General features: G+C 43.7%; 1 protein-coding gene across 1 annotated transcript in view; it reads right to left on the reverse strand.

Annotated features, from left to right (window-relative positions):
* Positions 1-1,982: 1,982 nt before the first annotated feature.
* Positions 1,983-19,731, reverse strand: part of LOC141164344 (uncharacterized) — a 99,662-nt gene continuing 81,913 nt past the window's right edge. Inside the window, exons 2-5 of the mRNA XM_073649481.1 lie at positions 4,791-4,878; positions 4,509-4,710; positions 2,959-3,261; positions 1,983-2,883 (exon numbers count right to left, since the gene is read on the reverse strand). Of these exons, the coding sequence (XP_073505582.1) occupies positions 2,747-2,883; positions 2,959-3,261; positions 4,509-4,710; positions 4,791-4,878 (730 nt within the window). The 3' untranslated portion in view covers positions 1,983-2,746. The remainder of the gene's footprint in view (positions 2,884-2,958; positions 3,262-4,508; positions 4,711-4,790; positions 4,879-19,731) is intronic.

Consider the following 19,731-nt stretch of genomic DNA (forward strand, 5'->3'; position numbering starts at 1 on the left):
ATTTTGAATGGTGGATACTGTGTTATCAGCTGTATAGAGGAGGTGTTATCTGTCATTGTACAGGAGGAGGAGGTGAGCTGTGACATCACCTATTGTGAATGGTGGAGCCTGTATGTCACCGTCATACGTGGTGAAACGTTACTTCTGTTACACTAAACAAGCAAAACATCATGGGAATCTTTATCTTCTCCTGTGAGGGCCGCAAGGGTCGAGGTGGGTCGCTGCCGCCCCTCACTGCTATTTTCAACTTTGAATTGATTTAGGTCACATGCCCCTTGGTGTGTCACTGCATCTTCACACCTGTTCACACTTGTCACAATCCATTTAGGAGAATATGTGTCCCAGCCTGACCAGTCTTCTCTATGACCCTCAGGTCTACGTTAAGCAGAAATTGTGGGACAAATTACGGGGAAACTTTTACCCATTTCCCCTTGTGAAAATGTAAAATTTGGGGCTAAAACAATATTTTAGTGGTAAAAATTTGATTATTTTTTCTTCACCGCTCAATAATATTAAATTCTATGACTCTCCTGTTATGTCAGCATGCTCACTGCACCCCTAGATGAATTCACTGAGGGGTGTAGTTCATCACATGGGGTCCCTTATGGGGGGTCTGGCACCTCAGGGCCTCAGACAATGTGACTTGGCACCTGCAACCCATTCCAGCAAAATCTGCTCTCCAATATGGCGCTCTTCTCCTTCTGAGTTTTGCTTTGTGGGGTCATTTTCTCTTCATCGCCTTTTGAAAAATGAAAAACTTGGGGCTAAAACATTTTAGTAGAAAAAAAAAAATATTTTTCATTTCCACAGCCCAATGTTATACTATTCTGTTATTCATCTGCGGGTTTAAAATGCTCACCACACCCCTAGATAAACTCCTCAAGAGATGCTGTTTCCAAAATAGGGTCACTTGTGGGTTGTGTGTCTTGTTTTTGGCACCTCAGGGTATCTCATAATGTGACATGGCATCCGCTGTCTATTCCAGCCGAAATTGCATTCCATTAATCAAATATTGCTCCTTTCCTTCTGAGCCATGCCATGCACCAAAAAGGTAGTTTTCCCCCAAATATGAGCCATCTTTATACTCAGTAGAAATTGCACAACCAATTGTGTGGTCTATTTTCTCCTGTTACCTTTGGGAAAAAGAAAAATTTGTGGCTCAAGCAACATTTTTGTGGAAAATAATTTTTCATTCTTTGCTTCCACTTTGTTTTAATAATACTAATTGAATACCTTGAAGGTTTCTATAATGGTGTCGCTTTTGGGCTTTTTCTGACATATAGGCCCCCAAAATTCACTTCTAATATGATGTGGTCCCTAATGAAATAGGTTTTCTACATTTTGTTGGAAAAATTGCTGCTAAACTTTGAAGCCTTCTACATTTCTAACAAAAAAAAATCTTTAAAAATGCTGATGTAAAGCAGACATGTGGAAAGCGTTACTCATTATATTTAGTGCTATGGCCAACTGTTTTAAAGGGGTTGCCCAGTACTTTAGATAACCCCCCCAATGTATCCCCCTGGGGCCCCTAAGGATTTTTGTAATTAGCTTACGTTGCAGATACTGCCTGTGAGCGGCGCCATCACAGGCCGCTCGCAGGCATCACGTGACCCCCGGCTGCAGCCGGCTCTGACATCCGCTGACGTCACGACAAGTGCTGGCAGCAGCCGGGGGTCTGTGTCTTCTGCGTTCCACGGTGGATACCAGGCTGTGGGCGGAGTTACTCCACCGCGTCACATCTGGCATCCACCGTGGGAAAGCGTACGGTGGATGCCGGGTGTGATGCGGGGGGTAACCCTGCCCACAACCCTGCAGCCACCGCGGGGACCCCAGCGCTGAGTCACGCCTCACTTGTCGTGACGTCAGCGCGGGGCCACGTGATGCCTGTGAGCGGCCAAGTATAGCGCCTCTCACAGGCAGTATCTGCAACGTAAGCTAATTACAAAAATCCTTAGGGGTCCCGGAGGAATACATTGGGGGGTGGAGGGAGGGGGGTAATCTAAAGTACTGGACAACTTCTTTAAGAGCATAAAAATTTCAAAGTTCGAAAATTGTGAATTTTTTTAAAAAATTCCAATCTTTTCATAAATAGAAACAAATCATATCAACCTAAATTCATCACAAACATGAAGTACACAGTGTCACGAAAAAAAAAAATCAGAATCAATGGGATATCTTAAAGCTACTGAGTTATTACCACATAAAGTGACACTGGTCAAATTGAAAAATTTGGCTTGGTCAGGAATGAGAAAAGAGGCTTCGGCAGGAAGGAGTTAACTTTCTACGGTGAATTCATTCAGTATAAACTTGATGGGCTTGATTTACCAAAATTCTCGCCAAATCTCTGAATGCACCAATTTTTAATTATGGTAATTAAGTTAATTGAAGTGTTTAGCTTGGAGAAGCTGATGAAGTCTATGACAAAATTGCAGTAATTTTGCCCAATATCGTTACTGAATGTTGACTTGAAAATCTTGGCAAAGATCCCGGCGGTGGGATTGGCACTAGTTAATAATGATGTCAAAGCGGGTCTATGGCTGGAAATACTACTTTGAATAATATTAAGAGGTTACACCTTAATCTTCAGGGTGGGGTGGATGATTGGGGAGACAAAACCATATTGTCCTTGGATGCAACTTGTGCGTTCTACTCAGTCGAATGGCGGTTTCTTTTGGCAGTCTTGAAAGAATTTGACATTGGTTGGTTTCACCGCTGAGGGGGACACTGGCTTATTGGAGTCCTCATCTCATGGACTTTGTATAGGAAGATTACTTGGTTTTACTTGAGCATTAATTGGACCTGAGGTGGACACTGGTGAAATAGCCGGCTGTGGCTGAGGGGCAGATGGGTTCGAGGTTGGAGGAAGGAGACCGGCTGGGATTCCTGTGGGTGAAATTAAGGAATTATATACATTTTTCAAAGCAGTAAATACTTGTGGAGACCCTACATGTAACATACCTGGCTGAGAAGAAGACACTTGCGGTGAAGAAGGTGGTATGGTGGTTACAGTTGGTGTTGGTTGGCTCATTCCTGATGACATTGATGGCTGGGCAAAGGGGGAGGTTCTGGTCAGTGGTTGCAACAGTGAAGCCCCTCTGTCATCTGACTTGGCCGGAGGTGAATTAAACCATTTTTTCTTTATAACATCTTGCTGAGTTTTCAGAAATTCATTCCATTCATCATCATCGTCTCCAAACCAAACATGACTCTCCGCATTCTCCGATGCTGGCCGGCTGCTTGATCTCTCCGAGAAATCGCAACCTAAAATAAATGTCGACTTAAATAAATGAAAAGGCTTCCGACTGTATAAAGTCCCCTACAAAGCTGAGTCTTCCTCCATCTACTGGCCCAGGAGAAGGAGGAGTATTCAAGCTCATTTTAGTAAACAGTGGAGGTCCTACAGGTAGAGCCCTCAGTGATCACCTATCCTGGGAAAAAAAAAACAACTAAACCTATACAATCAGTCTATAAGACCCCCAATGTAAATGTGACACCCCAGGGGTCTGGTTTCCCACAGTAATGTAATGTTATGTCTGAGAGCAGGTGGGAGGTCCTTTGGTCAGGGATCCTGTGCATGCCACACCTCCTGCCCAGTCTTGGGAGGGGAAGAACTTCCCCTATATAAACCCGGGGCTGAAGCAGGGTTAGGAGTCAAGGAGAGTAGAGACAAGAGACAGTCATAGGAAGAAACAGCTGGAGCTCAGTGGGAGCAATACTACTACGAGTCAGGGGCTGGCAGCTGCAGAGCTCGCCCTGACTGAGAAGCTTTCTTACCGGACCCGGCGTCCGAGGCTGTGGGGACTAACTCTTACCCAGCAGCAGAAGCCGACCGGCAGGGGATTTCAGGTCCTCAGGCCCAGAAACCCAAAGGCACGGTCACACGCGTGGGACCAGCACCGCCATCGTGGAGCGGAAGCCAATAGAAGGCCCCGAGTCACCGGCCATACGGGTGAGCACCACACGGTACACTCAGGGACGTGGGCTACTTATATCCGCTTCTAGCAAGGTAGCCAGAAGAGTACAGTCAGTTTGGGAGGCCTACAACTCCGCCTGGCCAGGGGAGATCCCATCTGCTCAAGGACTGACCAGGCCCCGTTCGCTAGCAAGTACTCCGGGAGGGTCTATTGTTGTTACCAGTAAAGACCCTGAATTACACCACACCGTCTCTGAGTGGTTCCTGCTACCCCCATCTTCCACGTCGGCTGCCCTGAGGCCATACCCCTCCCGTTGGGGGTTATACTATCACGCTGCACAATTCTACACCGGCCTCAGCGGTCTGCCCTGCAGCGGCAGCTCCATAGCTGCAAATCAACGGGTGGCGTAGTCGACACTCAAATAACATCTATCAAGACTGCCACACACTGAGTCTGACCCCCTGGGCACGGACCGGGTCCCCGCCACTCGGAGACTACAACCCTCATCTGATCCGGTTCCGGGTAAGCCCCCGTGCGCGAGACGCTGCGCGACACAGCAGGCCCAGGGGCGCGTCATAAATATATAGACTGCACCTGCTTCTTCTTGTTGTCCTGGACTCTTATTTTGCAAAATATCCTTGGAATTTCCTTTTTTGCGATGTTTACTTCTCTTTTTGGGACGTTTTCTTCTGCTCTTCTGGGCTGCAGGTTTCCTATTTTTAACATTCTTCTTAACCACTTTGTTCAGTGACTGGAGAAGTTCCTTGTGTTTCACCTCAGAAAGTATCTGAAAATTCTGAAGAGAAAACTCAGAAATCTGACAGCGATCAGCGACATCAAGGAGATTGTGAGAACATTTACAAGAGAGACGCTTACATTCTCCTCGTGTGAACTTGGAACAAACGTGAAGACGAGAACAATCCTGACCAAGGTCACACTTGCGACTTTGATACTTCCAACAGATCTGCAGAAGACAAAGAATATACACAGGGAGCATATGGTAGTTAAATTCTTGTACATAGGAGCAGTATTATAGTAGTTATATTCTTGTACATAGGGGGCAGTATTATAGTAGTTATATTCTTGTACATAGGAGCAGTATTATAGTAGTTATATTCTTGTACATAAGAGCAGTATTATAGTAGTTATATTCTTGTACATAGGAGCAGTATTATAGTAGTTATATTATTGTACATAGGAGCAGTATTATAGTAGTTATATTCTTGTACATAGGAACAGCATTATAGTAGTTATATTCTTGTACATAGGAGCAGCATTATAGTAGTTATATTCTTGTACATAGGGGGCAGTATTATAGTAGTTATATTCTTGTACATAGGGGGCAGTATTATAGTAGTTATATTCTTGTACATAGGGGGCAGTATTATAGTAGTTATATTCTTGTACATAGGAGGCAGTATTATAGTAGTTATATTCTTGTATATAGGGGGCAGTATTATAGTAGTTATATTCTTGTACATAGGGGGCAGTATTATAGTAGTTATATTCTTGTACATAGGAGCAGTATTATAGTAGTTATATTCTTGTACATAGGGAGCAGTATTATAGTAGTTATATTCTTGTACATAGGGGGCAGTAATATAGTAGTTATATTCTTGTACATAGGAGGCAGTATTATAGTAGCTATATTCTTGTACATAGGAGCAGTATTATAGTAGTTATATTATTGTACATAGGAGCAGTATTATAGTAGTTTTATTCTTGTACATAGGAGCAGTATTATAGTAGTTATATTCTTGTACATAGGGGGCAGTATTATAGTAGTTATATTCTTGTACATAGGGGCAGTATTATAGTAGTTATATTCTTCTACATAGGAGGCAGTATTATAGTAGTTATATTCTTGTATAATGGGGCAGTATTATAGTAGTTATATTCTTGTACATAGGGGGCAGTATTATAGTAGTTATATTCTTGTACATAGGAGCAGTATTATAGTAGTTATATTCTTGTACATAGGGAGCAGTATTATAGTAGTTATATTCTTGTACATAGGGGCAGTATTATAGTAGTTATATTCTTGTACATAGGAGCAGTATTATAGTAGTTATATTCTTGTACATAGAGAGCAGTATTATAGTAGTTATATTCTTGTACATAGGAGCAGTATTATAGTAGTTATATTCTTGTACATAGGAGCAGTATTATAGTAGTTATATTCTTGTACATAGGGACAGTATTATAGTAGTTATATTCTTGTACATAGGGGCAGTATTATAGTAGTTATATTCTTGTACATAGGAGCAGTATTATAGTAGTTATATTCTTGTACATAGAGGGCAGTATTATAGTAGTTATATTCTTGTACATAGGGAGCAGTATTATAGTAGTTATATTCTTGTATATAGGAGCAGTATTAAAGTAGTTATATTCTTGTACATAGGGGGCATTATTATAGTAGTTATATTCTTGTACATAGGGGCAGTATTATAGTAGTTATATTCTTGTACATAGGGAGCAGTATTATAGTAGTTATATTCTTGTACATAGGGGCAGTATTATAGTAGTTATATTCTTGTACATAGTGGCAGTATTATAGTAGTTATATTCTTGTACATAGGGGCAGTATTATAGTAGTTATATTCTTGTACAAAGGGGCAGTATTATAGTAGTTATATTCTTGTACATAGGGAGCAGTATTATAGTAGTTATATTCTTGTACATAGGGAGCAGAATTATAGTAGTTATATTCTTGTACATAGGAGCAGTATTATAGTAGTTATATTCTTGTACATAGGGGCAGTATTATAGTAGTTATATTCCGGTACATAGGAGCAGTATTATAGTAGTTATATTCTTGTACATAGGGGCAGTATTATAGTAGTTATATTTTTGTACATAGTGGCAGTATTATAGTAGTTATATTCTTGTACATAGGGGCAGTATTATAGTAGTTATATTCTTGTACAAAGGGGCAGTATTATAGTAGTTATATTCTTGTACATAGGGAGCAGTATTATAGTAGTTATATTCTTGTACATAGGGAGCAGAATTATAGTAGTTATATTCTTGTACATAGGAGCAGTATTATAGTAGTTATATTCTTGTACATAGGGGGCAGTATTATAGTAGTTATATTCTTGTATATAGGGGCAGTATTATAGTAGTTATATTCTTGTACATAGGGACAGTATTATAGTAGTTATATTCTTGTACATAGGGGCAGTATTATAGTAGTTATATTCTTGTACATAGGGACAGTATTATAGTAGTTATATTCTTGTACATAGGAGCAGTATTATAGTAGTTATATTCTTGTACATAGGGGGCAGTATTATAGTAGTTATATTCTTGTACATAGGGGACAGTATTATAGTAGTTATATTCTTGTACATAGGGGGCAGTATTATAGTAGTTATATTCTTGTACATAGGAGCAGTATTATAGTAGATATATTCTTGTACATAGGGGGCAGTATTATAGTAGTTATATTCTTGTACATAGGGGCAGTATTATAGCAGTTATATTCTTGTACATAGGGGGCAGTATTATAGTAGTTATATTCTTGTATATAGGGGGCAGTATTATAGTAGTTATATTCTTGTACATAGGGGCAGTATTATAGTAGTTATATTCTTGTACATAGGGTGCAGTATTATAGTAGTTATATTCTTGTACATAGGGGCAGTATTATAGTAGTTATATTCTTGTACATAGGGGCAGTATTATAGTAGATATATTCTTGTACATAGGGAGCAGTATTATAGTAGTTATATTCTTGTACATAGGGGGCAGTAGTATAGTAGTTATATTCTTGTACATAGGGGCAGTATTATAGTAGGTATATTCTTGTACATAGGGAGCAGTATTATAGTAGTTATATTCTTATACATAGGAGCAGTATTATAGTAGTTGTATTCTTGTACATAGGGGCAGTATTATAGTAGTTATATTCTTGTACATAGGGGGCAGTATTATAGTAGTTATATTCTTGTACATAGGGGCAGTATTATAGTAGTTATATTCTTGTGCATAGGAGCTGTATTATAGTAGTTATATTCTTGTACATAGGGGCAGTATTATAGTAGTTATATTCTTGTACATAGGAGCAGTATTATAGTAGTTATATTCTTGTACATAGGGTGCAGTATTATAGTAGTTATATTCTTGTACATAGGGGCAGTATTATAGTAGTTATATTCTTGTACATAGGGGCAGTATTATAGTAGGTATATTCTTGTACATAGGGAGCAGTATTATAGTAGTTATATTCTTGTACATAGGGGGCAGTAGTATAGTAGTTATATTCTTGTACATAGAGGGCAGTATTATAGTAGTTATATTCTTGTACATAGGAGCAGTATTATAGTAGTTATATTCTTGTACATAGGGGCAGTATTATAGTAGTTATATTCTTGTACATAGGGGCAGTATTATAGTAGTTATATTCTTGTACATAGGGGCAGTATTATAGTAGTTATATTCTTGTACATAGGAGCAGTATTATAGTAGTTATATTCTTGTACATAGGGTGCAGTATTATAGTAGTTTTATTCTTGTACATAGGGGCAGTATTATAGTAGTTATATTCTTGTACATAGGGGCAGTATTATAGTAGGTATATTCTTGTACATAGGGAGCAGTATTATAGTAGTTATATTCTTGTACATAGGGGGCAGTAGTATAGTAGTTATATTCTTGTACATAGAGGGCAGTATTATAGTAGTTATATTCTTGTACATAGGAGCAGTATTATAGTAGTTATATTCTTGTACATAGGGGCAGTATTATAGTAGTTATATTCTTGTACATAGGGGCAGTATTATAGTAGTTATATTCTTGTACATAGGGGCAGTATTATAGTAGTTATATTCTTGTACATAGGAGCAGTATTATAGTAGTTATATTCTTGTACATAGGGTGCAGTATTATAGTAGTTATATTCTTGTACATAGGGGGCAGTAGTATAGTAGTTATATTCTTGTACATAGGGGCAGTATTATAGTAGGTGTATTCTTGTACATAGGGAGCAGTATTATAGTAGTTATATTCTTATACATAGAAGCAGTATTATAGTAGTTGTATTCTTGTACATAGGGGCAGTATTATAGTAGTTATATTCTTGTACATAGGGGGCAGTATTATAGTAGTTATATTCTTGTACATAGGGGCAGTATTATAGTAGTTATATTCTTGTATATAGGAGCAGTATTATAGTAGTTATATTCTTGTACATAGGGAGCATTATTATAGTAGTTATATTCTTGTACATAGGGGCAGTATTATAGTAGTTCTATTCTTGTCCATAGGAGAGGATAGACGTGTGCTTGAGAGCTCTCAGCAGGGCGGAGGCTTCTGACCCAGGTGGAGGGGAGGGGAGCTGGGCTGATGATCCAGGGAAAGCCCCTGGTCTGGAGTCCGGCCTGCAGCCTGCACCTGATGGTAATGGAAAGCTGGAGATGGTGGCTGGTGAGTCTTCTCAATCTGCTTGTTATGTTGGAAGATTGAATGCTAAAGTTACAAGGCAAAGTATATTTAACCCCTTAATAACATCTGACGTACTAATACGCGTCTGTGCTCTGGGACTTAAGACCCAGACCCGTATTAGTACGTGCACCGCTCCCAGCACATTAACCACCGCTATGCTGCGATCGAAGTCGATCGAAATCGATCGCGGCATTGCGGGGGCAAGGGGAGGTGATCGGCGATACTCATCTCCTCTTCCGGCTTCCAGCGCAGTCTGCAAAGGCTTCCCGGGTGTTGCCATGACGACCCGATGTCGTCATGACAACATCCGGGTCACCAGAGAGCAGGAAGATTGCTTGGACATGCGCAGTGCATCTCCAAGCAATCTTCACACTGTGCACCGCTGACAGCCTTCATGGCATAGGGATGGTGCTGCATTCCTGTGCCATGCAGGCGATCAGAAAAAAAAAAGTGAAAGTCCCAGAGTGGGACAAAGTAATAAAGTGTATAAACTGTGTGAAAGTGAAAAAAAAAAAAGTGCAAAATTATTATAAAAAAATAAAAAAAATAATACACCAAAAATAAAAATATAATGTACCCATCAATAAATATTATTATAAAAAAAAAAAAAAAAAAAAAACAATAAAAGTACACATATTTGGTATCGCCGCGTCCGGAACAACCTGACCTATAAAACTGTCCCACTAGTTAACCCCTTCAGTGAACACGGTAAAAAAAAAAAAAACGAAGCAAAAAACAATGCTTTATCACCATACCGCCAAACAAAAAGTGGAATAACACGCGATCAAAAAGACGAATATAAATAAAAATGATACCGCTGAAAACGTCATCTCGTCCCGCAAAAAACAAGCTGCCATACAGCTCCATCAGCCGAAAAATAAAAAAGTTATAGCTCTCAGAATAAAGCGATGCTAAAAAATATTTTTTTCTATAAAATAGCTTTTATTGTGTATAAGCGCCAAAACATAGAAAAATGATACAAATGTGGTACCGCTGTAAACGTACTGACCCGAAGAATAAAGCTACCTCATCAATTTTACCACACGCGGAACAGAATAAAAAAAAAAAAAAAAAATTCCTGAATTGTTGGTTTTTGTTTATTCTGCCTCCCAAAAATCGGAATAGAAAGCGATCAAAAAATGTCACGTGCCTGAAAATGGCACCAATAACAACGTCAAGTCATCCCGCAAAAAACGAGCCGTCACATGACTGTCTGCCAAAATCTGGAAAAATTATAGCTCTCAAAATATGGCGATGCAAAAACTAGATTTTACAAAAAATGCGTCTTTTAGTGTGTGACAGCTGTCAGTCATAAAAACCCCATATGATTCTGGCATTGCTGTAATCACACCGACCCGAAGAATAAAGTCGTCTAATCACTTATACCGCACAAGGAACGGCGTCAAAAATAAACTCTTGGGTTAGGATTGGGCTAGGGTTAGGGCTGGGTTTGGGGCTAGGGTTGTGCTGGGGCTAGGGTTGTGCTGGGGCTAGGGTTGTGCTGGGGCTAGGGTTGTGCTGGGGCTAGGGTTGTGCTGGGGCTAGGGTTGTGCTAGGGTTAGGGTTGTGCTGGGGCTAGGGTTGTGCTGGGGCTAGGGTTGTGCTGGGGTTAGGGTTGTGCTAGGGTTAGGGTTGTGCTGGGGCTAGGGTTGTGCTGGGGCTAGGGTTGTGCTGGGGCTAGGGTTGGGCTAGGGTTGTGCTAGGGTTAGGGTTGTGCTAGGGTTAGGGTTGTGCTAGGGTTAGGGTTGTGCTGGGGCTAGGGTTGTGCTGGGGCTAGGGTTGGGCTAGGGTTGTGCTAGGGTTAGGGTTGTGCTAGGGTTAGGGTTGTGCTAGGGTTGTGCTAGGGCCCCTGTGTGCCCAAACTTTGGAGCTCCCCCACAAGTGACCCCATTTTGGAAACTAGACCCCCCAAGGCACCTATCTAGATGCATAGTGAGCACTTGGAACCCTCAGGTGCTTCACAAATTGATTCGTAAAAATGAAAAAGTGTTTTTTTTTTTCACTTTTTCATTTTTACGAATCAATTTGTGAAGCACCTGGGGGTTCCAAGTGCTCACTATGCATCTATAAAGGTGCCTTGGGGGGTCTAGTTTCCAAAATGGGGTCACTTGTGGGGCAGCTGCAAAGTTTGGGCACACATGGGCTCTCCAAACACAACATGGCGTCCGCTAATTATTCAAGCAAATTTTACAATCAAAAAGTCAAATGGCACTTCTTCCCTTCCGAGCCCTGCCGTGTGCCCAAACAGTGTTTCTTCCCCAAATATTGGGTATCTGCGTGCCCAGGGGAAATTGCACAACAAATTTTGGGGTCCATTTTTTCTTGTTACCCCTGTGAAAATAAAAAATTTGGGTCTAAAGTAACATTTTTGTGAAAAAAGTTAAATGTTCATTTTTTTCTTCCACATTCAAAAAATTCCTGTGAAGCACCTGAAGGGTTAATAAAGTTCTTGAATGTGGTTTTGAGCACCTTGAGGGGTGCAGTTATTAGAATGGTGTCACTTTTGGGTATTTTCTGTCATAAAGACCTCTCAAAGTGACTTCAAATGTGATGTGGTCCCTAAAAAAATGGTTTTATAAATTTTGTTGGAAAAATGAGAAATCGCTGGTCAACTTTTAACCCTTATAGCTCCCTAACAAAAAAAAATTTTGGTTCCAAAATTGTGCTGATGTAAAGTAGACATGTGGGAAATGTTATTTATTAACTCTTTTGTGTGACATATCGCTCTGATTTCAGGGCTTAAAAATTCAAATTTTGAAAATTGCAAAATTTTCAAAATTTTCACCAAATTTCCGTTTTTTTCACAAATAAACGCAAGTGATATCGAAGAAATTTTTCCACAATCATGAAGTACAATATGTTGCGAAAAAACATCTCAGAATCAGGGGGATCCGTTGAAGCTCCAGAGTTATTACATCATAAAGTGACAGTGGTCAGAATTGTAAAAATTGGCCTGGTCATTAACGTGCAAACCACCCGCGGGGCTTAAGGGGTTAAACTGGAATTGCATATCAGCAAACTAAAAGAAGAAATTAAGAAAGAGACTGATCCTAAGGTAAAGCTGATGAAGTGCGAGTGCCTGGATGATTGCAGCCGAGAGCTGCTGATCAGGAAAGAAAAACTGGAGAAAGGTTTAATCTCTGCGCCCAGAAAGGAGACTTGGGCTAAAGAGAAAAAGAAGGATCCAGAGCCCAGACTGTGAGCAGAAAACGCTTCATAGGGAATAAGGACATTAAATATAAAACTGTGTACAGCATTGTGGAGCAAGGAAGCCCAGTGAGAAGTGCAGCGCTGATATCAGGGGCACAATGTGAGGGGTCCGAGACACCAGAAAGTGCTGCAGAGGAAAGTGTGCCAGCAAACGAGGGGTTAACTGCAGTGACCTCTCTATGCAGCAATGAAGTGAGCTCAGCTGCTGAGAGTGAGAAAGAAAGTGCACCCTGTACTGATACTGTGAGTGAGACCCCCCTCAGCGCTGTGAGTGAGACCCCGCTCACTGGTGCTAGTGAATGTCTGTCTATAGCAGATAATACAAATATTATAATGGACTCTGAACCCTCCATGTCAGTGACTGGAGACAATACTGTGCAGCAATCAGTGGTGATGGACTCTATGTCATGTATGTCAGTGGATGGAGACCACACTGCAGGGGTAATGGACTCTGAGCCTCCATGTCAGTGACTGGAGATAATACTGTGCAGCAATCAGTGGTGATGGACTCTATGTCATGTGTGTCAGTGGATGGAGACCACACTGCAGGGGTAATGGACTCTGAGCCCTCCATGTCAGTGACTGGAGATAATACTGTGCAGCAATCAGTGGTGATGGACTCTATGTCATGTATGTCAGTGGATGGAGACCACACTGCAGGGGTAATGGACTCTGAACCCTCCATGTCAGTGACTGGAGACAATACTGTGCAGCAATCAGTGGTGATGGACTCTATGTCATGTGTGTCAGTGGATGGAGACCCCACTGCAGGGGTAATGGACTCTGAACCCTCCATGTCAGTGAATGGAGACAATACTGTGCAGCAATCAGTGGTGATGGACTCTATGTCATGTGTGTCAGTGGATGGAGACCACACTGCAGGGGTAATGGACTCTGAACCCTCCATGTCAGTGACTGGAGATAATACTGTGCAGCAATCAGTGGTGATGGACTCTATGTCATGTGTGTCAGTGGATGGAGACCACACTGCAGGGTAATGGACTCTGAGCCCTCCATGTCAGTGACTGGAGACAATACTGTGCAGCAATCAGTGGTGATGGACTCTATGTCATGTGTGTCAGTGGATGGAGACCACACTGCAGGGGTAATGGACTCTGAGCCCTCCATGTCAGTGACTGGAGATAATACTGTGCAGCAATCAGTGGTGATGGACTCTATGTCATGTGTGTCAGTGGATGGAGACCACACTGCAGGGGTAATGGACTCTGAGCCCTCCATGTCAGTGACTGGAGACAATACTGTGCAGCAATCAGTGGTGATGGACTCTATGTCATGTGTGTCAGTGGATGGAGACCACACTGCAGGGGTAATGGACTCTGAACCCCCCATGTCAGTGACTGGAGACAATACTGTGCAGCAATCAGTGGTGATGGACTCTATGTCATGTGTGTCAGTGGATGGAGACCACACTGCAGGGGTAATGGACTCTGAACCCTCCATGTCAGTGAATGGAGATAATACTGTGCAGCAATCAGTGGTGATGGACTCTATGTCATGTGTGTCAGTGGATGGAGACCACACTGCAGGGGTAATGGACTCTGAACCCTCCATGTCAGTGAATGGAGATAATACTGTGCAGCAATCAGTGGTGATGGACTCTATGTCATGTGTGTCAGTGGATGGAGACCACACTGCAGGGGTAATGGACTCTGAACCCTCCATGTCAGTGACTGGAGACAATACTGTGCAGCAATCAGTGGTGATGGACTCTATGTCATGTGTGTCAGTGGATGGAGACCACACTGCAGGGGTAATGGACTCTGAACCCCCCATGTCAGTGACTGGAGACAATACTGTGCAGCAATCAGTGGTGATGGACTCTATGTCATGTATGTCAGCGGATGGAGACCACACTGCAGGGGTAATGGACTCTGAGCCCCCCATGTCAGTGACTGGAGATAATACTGTGCAGCAATCAGTGGTGATGGACTCTATGTCATGTATGTCAGTGGATGGAGACCACACTGCAGGGGTAATGGACTCTGAGCCCTCCATGTCAGTGACTGGAGATAATACTGTGCAGCAATCAGTGGTGATGGACTCTATGTCATGTATGTCAGCGGATGGAGACCACACTGCAGTGGTAATGGACTCTGAGCCCCCCATGTCAGTGACTGGAGATAATACTGTGCAGCAATCAGTGGTGATGGACTCTATGTCATGTATGTCAGTGGATGGAGACCACACTGCAGTGGTAATGGACTCTAAGCCCTCCATGTCAGTGACTGGAGACAATACTGTGCAGCAATCAGTGGTGATGGACTCTATGTCATGTATGTCAGCGGATGGAGACCACACTGCAGTGGTAATGGACTCTGAGCCCCCCATGTCAGTGACTGGAGATAATACTGTGCAGCAATCAGTGGTGATGGACTCTATGTCATGTGTGTCAGTGGATGGAGATCACACTGCAGGGGTAATGGACTCTGAGCCCTCCATGTCAGTGACTGGAGATAATACTGTGCAGCAATCAGTGGTGATGGACTCTATGTCATGTGTGTCAGTGGATGGAGACCACACTGCAGTGGTAATGGACTCTGAACCCTCCATGTCAGTGACTGGAGATAATACTGTGCAGCAATCAGTGGTGATGGACTCTATGTCATGTGTGTCAGTGGATGGAGACCACACTGCAGGGGTAATGGACTCTGAACCCTCCATGTCAGTGACTGGAGATAATACTGTGCAGCAATCAGTGGTGATGGACTCTATGTCATGTATGTCAGTGGATGGAGACCACACTGCAGTGGTAATGGACTCTGAGCCCTCCATGTCAGTGACTGGAGACAATACTGTGCAGCAATCAGTGGTGATGGACTCTATGTCATGTATGTCAGTGGATGGAGACCACACTGCAGGGGTAATGGACTCTGAACCCTCCATGTCAGTGACTGGAGACAATACTGTGCAGCAATCAGTGGTGATGGACTCTATGTCATGTGTGTCAGTGGATGGAGACCACACTGCAGGGGTAATGGACTCTGAACCCTCCATGTCAGTGACTGGAGATAATACTGTGCAGTAATCAGTGGTGATGGACTCTATGTCATGTATGTCAGTGGATGGAGACCACACTGCAGGGGTAATGGACTCTGAACCCTCCATGTCAGTGAATGGAGATAATACTGTGCAGCAATCAGTGGTGATGGACTCTATGTCATGTGTGTCAGTGGATGGAGACCACACTGCAGGGGTAATGGACTCTGAACCCTCCATGTCAGTGACTGGAGATAATACTGTGCAGCAATCAGTGGTGATGGACTCTATGTCATGTGTGTCAGTGGATGGAGACCACACTGCAGGGGTAATGGACTCTGAGCCCTCCATGTCAGTGACTGGAGATAATACTGTGCAGCAATCAGTGGTGATGGACTCTATGTCATGTGTGTCAGTGGATGGAGACCACACTGCAGGGGTAATGGACTCTGAACCCTCCATGTCAGTGACTGGAGACAATACTGTGCAGCAATCAGTGGTGATGGACTCTATGTCATGTATGTCAGTGGATGGAGACCACACTGCAGGGGTAATGGACTCTGAACCCTCCATGTCAGTGAATGGAGATAATACTGTGCAGCAATCAGTGGTGATGGACTCTATGTCATGTGTGTCAGTGGATGGAGACCACACTGCAGGGGTAATGGACTCTGAGCCCTCCATGTCAGTGACTGGAGACAATACTGTGCAGCAATCAGTGGTGATGGACTCTATGTCATGTGTGTCAGTGGATGAAGACCCCACTGCAGGGGTAATGGACTCTGAACCCTCCATGTCAGTGACTGGAGATAATACTGTGCAGCAATCAGTGGTAATGGACTCTATGTCATGTGTGTCAGTGGATGGAGACCACACTGCAGGGGTAATGGACTCTGAGCCCCCCATGTCAGTGACTGGAGATAATACTGTGCAGCAATCAGTGGTGATGGACTCTATGTCATGTATGTCAGTGGATGGAGACCACACTGCAGGGGTAATGGACTCTGAGCCCCCCATGTCAGTGACTGGAGACAATACTGTGCAGCAATCAGTGGTGATGGACTCTATGTCATGTATGTCAGTGGATGGAGACCACACTGCAGGGGTAATGGACTCTGAGCCCCCCATGTCAGTGACTGGAGATAATACTGTGCAGCAATCAGTGGTGATGGACTCTATGTCATGTGTGTCAGTGGATGGAGACCACACTGCAGGGGTAATGGACTCTGAGCCTCCATGTCAGTGACTGGAGACAATACTGTGCAGCAATCAGTGGTGATGGACTCTATGTCATGTATGTCAGCGGATGGAGACCACACTGCAGTGGTAATGGACTCTGAGCCCCCCATGTCAGTGACTGGAGATAATACTGTGCAGCAATCAGTGGTGATGGACTCTATGTCATGTATGTCAGTGGATGGAGACCACACTGCAGGGGTAATGGACTCTGAACCCTCCATGTCAGTGACTGGAGATAATACTGTGCAGCAATCAGTGGTGATGGACTCTATGTCATGTATGTCAGTGGATGGAGACCACACTGCAGGGTAATGGACTCTGAGCCCCCCATGTCAGTGACTGGAGATAATACTGTGCAGCAATCAGTGGTGATGGACTCTATGTCATGTGTGTCAGTGGATGGAGACCACACTGCAGGGGTAATGGACTCTGAACCCTCCATGTCAGTGACTGGAGATAATACTGTGCAGCAATCAGTGGTGATGGACTCTATGTCATGTATGTCAGTGGATGGAGACCACACTGCAGGGTAATGGACTCTGAGCCCCCCATGTCAGTGACTGGAGATAATACTGTGCAGCAATCAGTGGTGATGGACTCTATGTCATGTGTGTCAGTGGATGGAGACCACACTGCAGGGGTAATGGACTCTGAACCCTCCATGTCAGTGACTGGAGATAATACTGTGCAGCAATCAGTGGTGATGGACTCTATGTCATGTATGTCAGTGGATGGAGACCACACTGCAGGGTAATGGACTCTGAGCCCCCCATGTCAGTGACTGGAGATAATACTGTGCAGCAATCAGTGGTGATGGACTCTATGTCATGTGTGTCAGTGGATGGAGACCACACTGCAGGGGTAATGGACTCTGAACCCTCCATGTCAGTGACTGGAGACAATACTGTGCAGCAATCAGTGGTGATGGACTCTATGTCATGTGTGTCAGTGGATGGAGACCACACTGCAGGGGTAATGGACTCTGAACCCTCCATGTCAGTGACTGGAGATAATACTGTGCAGCAATCAGTGGTGATGGACTCTATGTCATGTATGTCAGTGGATGGAGACCACACTGCAGGGGTAATGGACTCTGAGCCTCCATGTCAGTGACTGGAGACAATACTGTGCAGCAATCAGTGGTGATGGACTCTATGTCATGTGTGTCAGTGGATGGAGACCACACTGCAGTGGTAATGGACTCTGAGCCCCCCATGTCAGTGACTGGAGATAATACTGTGCAGCAATCAGTGGTAATGGACTCTATGTCATGTGTGTCAGTGGATGGAGACCACACTGCAGGGGTAATGGACTCTGAGCCCTCCATGTCAGTGACTGGAGATAATACTGTGCAGCAATCAGTGGTAATGGACTCTATGTCATGTGTGTCAGTGGATGGAGACCACACTGCAGGGGTAATGGACTCTGAACCCTCCATGTCAGTGACTGGAGATAATACTGTGCAGCAATCAGTGGTGATGGACTCTATGTCATGTATGTCAGTGGATGGAGACCACACTGCAGGGGTAATGGACTCTGAGCCCCCCATGTCAGTGACTGGAGATAATACTGTGCAGCAATCAGTGGTGATGGACTCTATGTCATGTGTGTCAGTGGATGGAGACCACACTGCAGGGGTAATGGACTCTGAACCCTCCATGTCAGTGACTGGAGATAATACTGTGCAGCAATCAGTGGTGATGGACTCTGTCATGTGTGTCAGTGGATGGAGACCACACTGCAGGGGTAATGGACTCTGAACCCTCCATGTCAGTGACTGGAGATAATACTGTGCAGCAATCAGTGGTGATGGACTCTATGTCATGTGTGTCAGTGGATGGAGACCACACTGCAGGGGTAATGGACTCTGAGCCCCCCATGTCAGTGACTGGAGATAATACTGTGCAGCAATCAGTGGTGATGGACTCTATGTCATGTGTGTCAGTGGATGGAGACCACACTGCAGAGGTAATGGACTCTGAACCCTCCATGTCAGTGACTGGAGATAATACTGTGCAGCAATCAGTGGTGATGGACTCTATGTCATGTATGTCAGTGGATGGAGACCACACTGCAGAGGTAATGGACTCTGAGCCCTCCATGTCAGTGACTGGAGATAATACTGTGCAGCAATCAGTGGTAATGGACTCTATGTCATGTGTGTCAGTGGATGGAGACCACACTGCAGGGGTAATGGACTCTGAGCCCTCCATGTCAGTGACTGGAGATAATACTGTGCAGCAATCAGTGGTAATGGACTCTATGTCATGTGTGTCAGTGGATGGAGACCACACTGCAGGGGTAATGGACTCTGAGCCCTCCATGTCAGTGACTGGAGATAATACTGTGCAGCAATCAGTGGTAATGGACTCTATGTCATGTGTGTCAGTGGATGGAGACCACACTGCAGGGGTAATGGACTCTGAGCCCCCCATGTCAGTGACTGGAGATAATACTGTGCAGCAATCAGTGGTGATGGACTCTATGTCATGTATGTCAGTGGATGGAGACCACACTGCAGGGGTAATGGACTCTGAGCCCCCCATGTCAGTGACTGGAGACAATACTGTGCAGCAATCAGTGGTGATGGACTCTATGTCATGTGTGTCAGTGGATGGAGACCACACTGCAGGGGTAATGGACTCTGAGCCCTCCATGTCAGTGACTGGAGACAATACTGTGCAGCAATCAGTGGTGATGGACTCTATGTCATGTGTGTCAGTGGATGGAGACCACACTGCAGGGGTAATGGACTCTGAGCCCTCCATGTCAGTGACTGGAGACAATACTGTGCAGCAATCAGTGGTGATGGACTCTATGTCATGTATGTCAGTGGATGGAGACCACACTGCAGAGGTAATGGACTCTGAACCCTCCATGTCAGTGACTGGAGATAATACTGTGCAGCAATCAGTGGTGATGG

Source organism: Phyllobates terribilis, unplaced genomic scaffold (genome assembly GCF_046119375.1).
Source record: "Phyllobates terribilis strain yellow unplaced genomic scaffold, ASM4611937v1 Scaffold_10__3_contigs__length_209671492, whole genome shotgun sequence".
NCBI lineage: Eukaryota > Metazoa > Chordata > Amphibia > Anura > Dendrobatidae > Phyllobates > Phyllobates terribilis.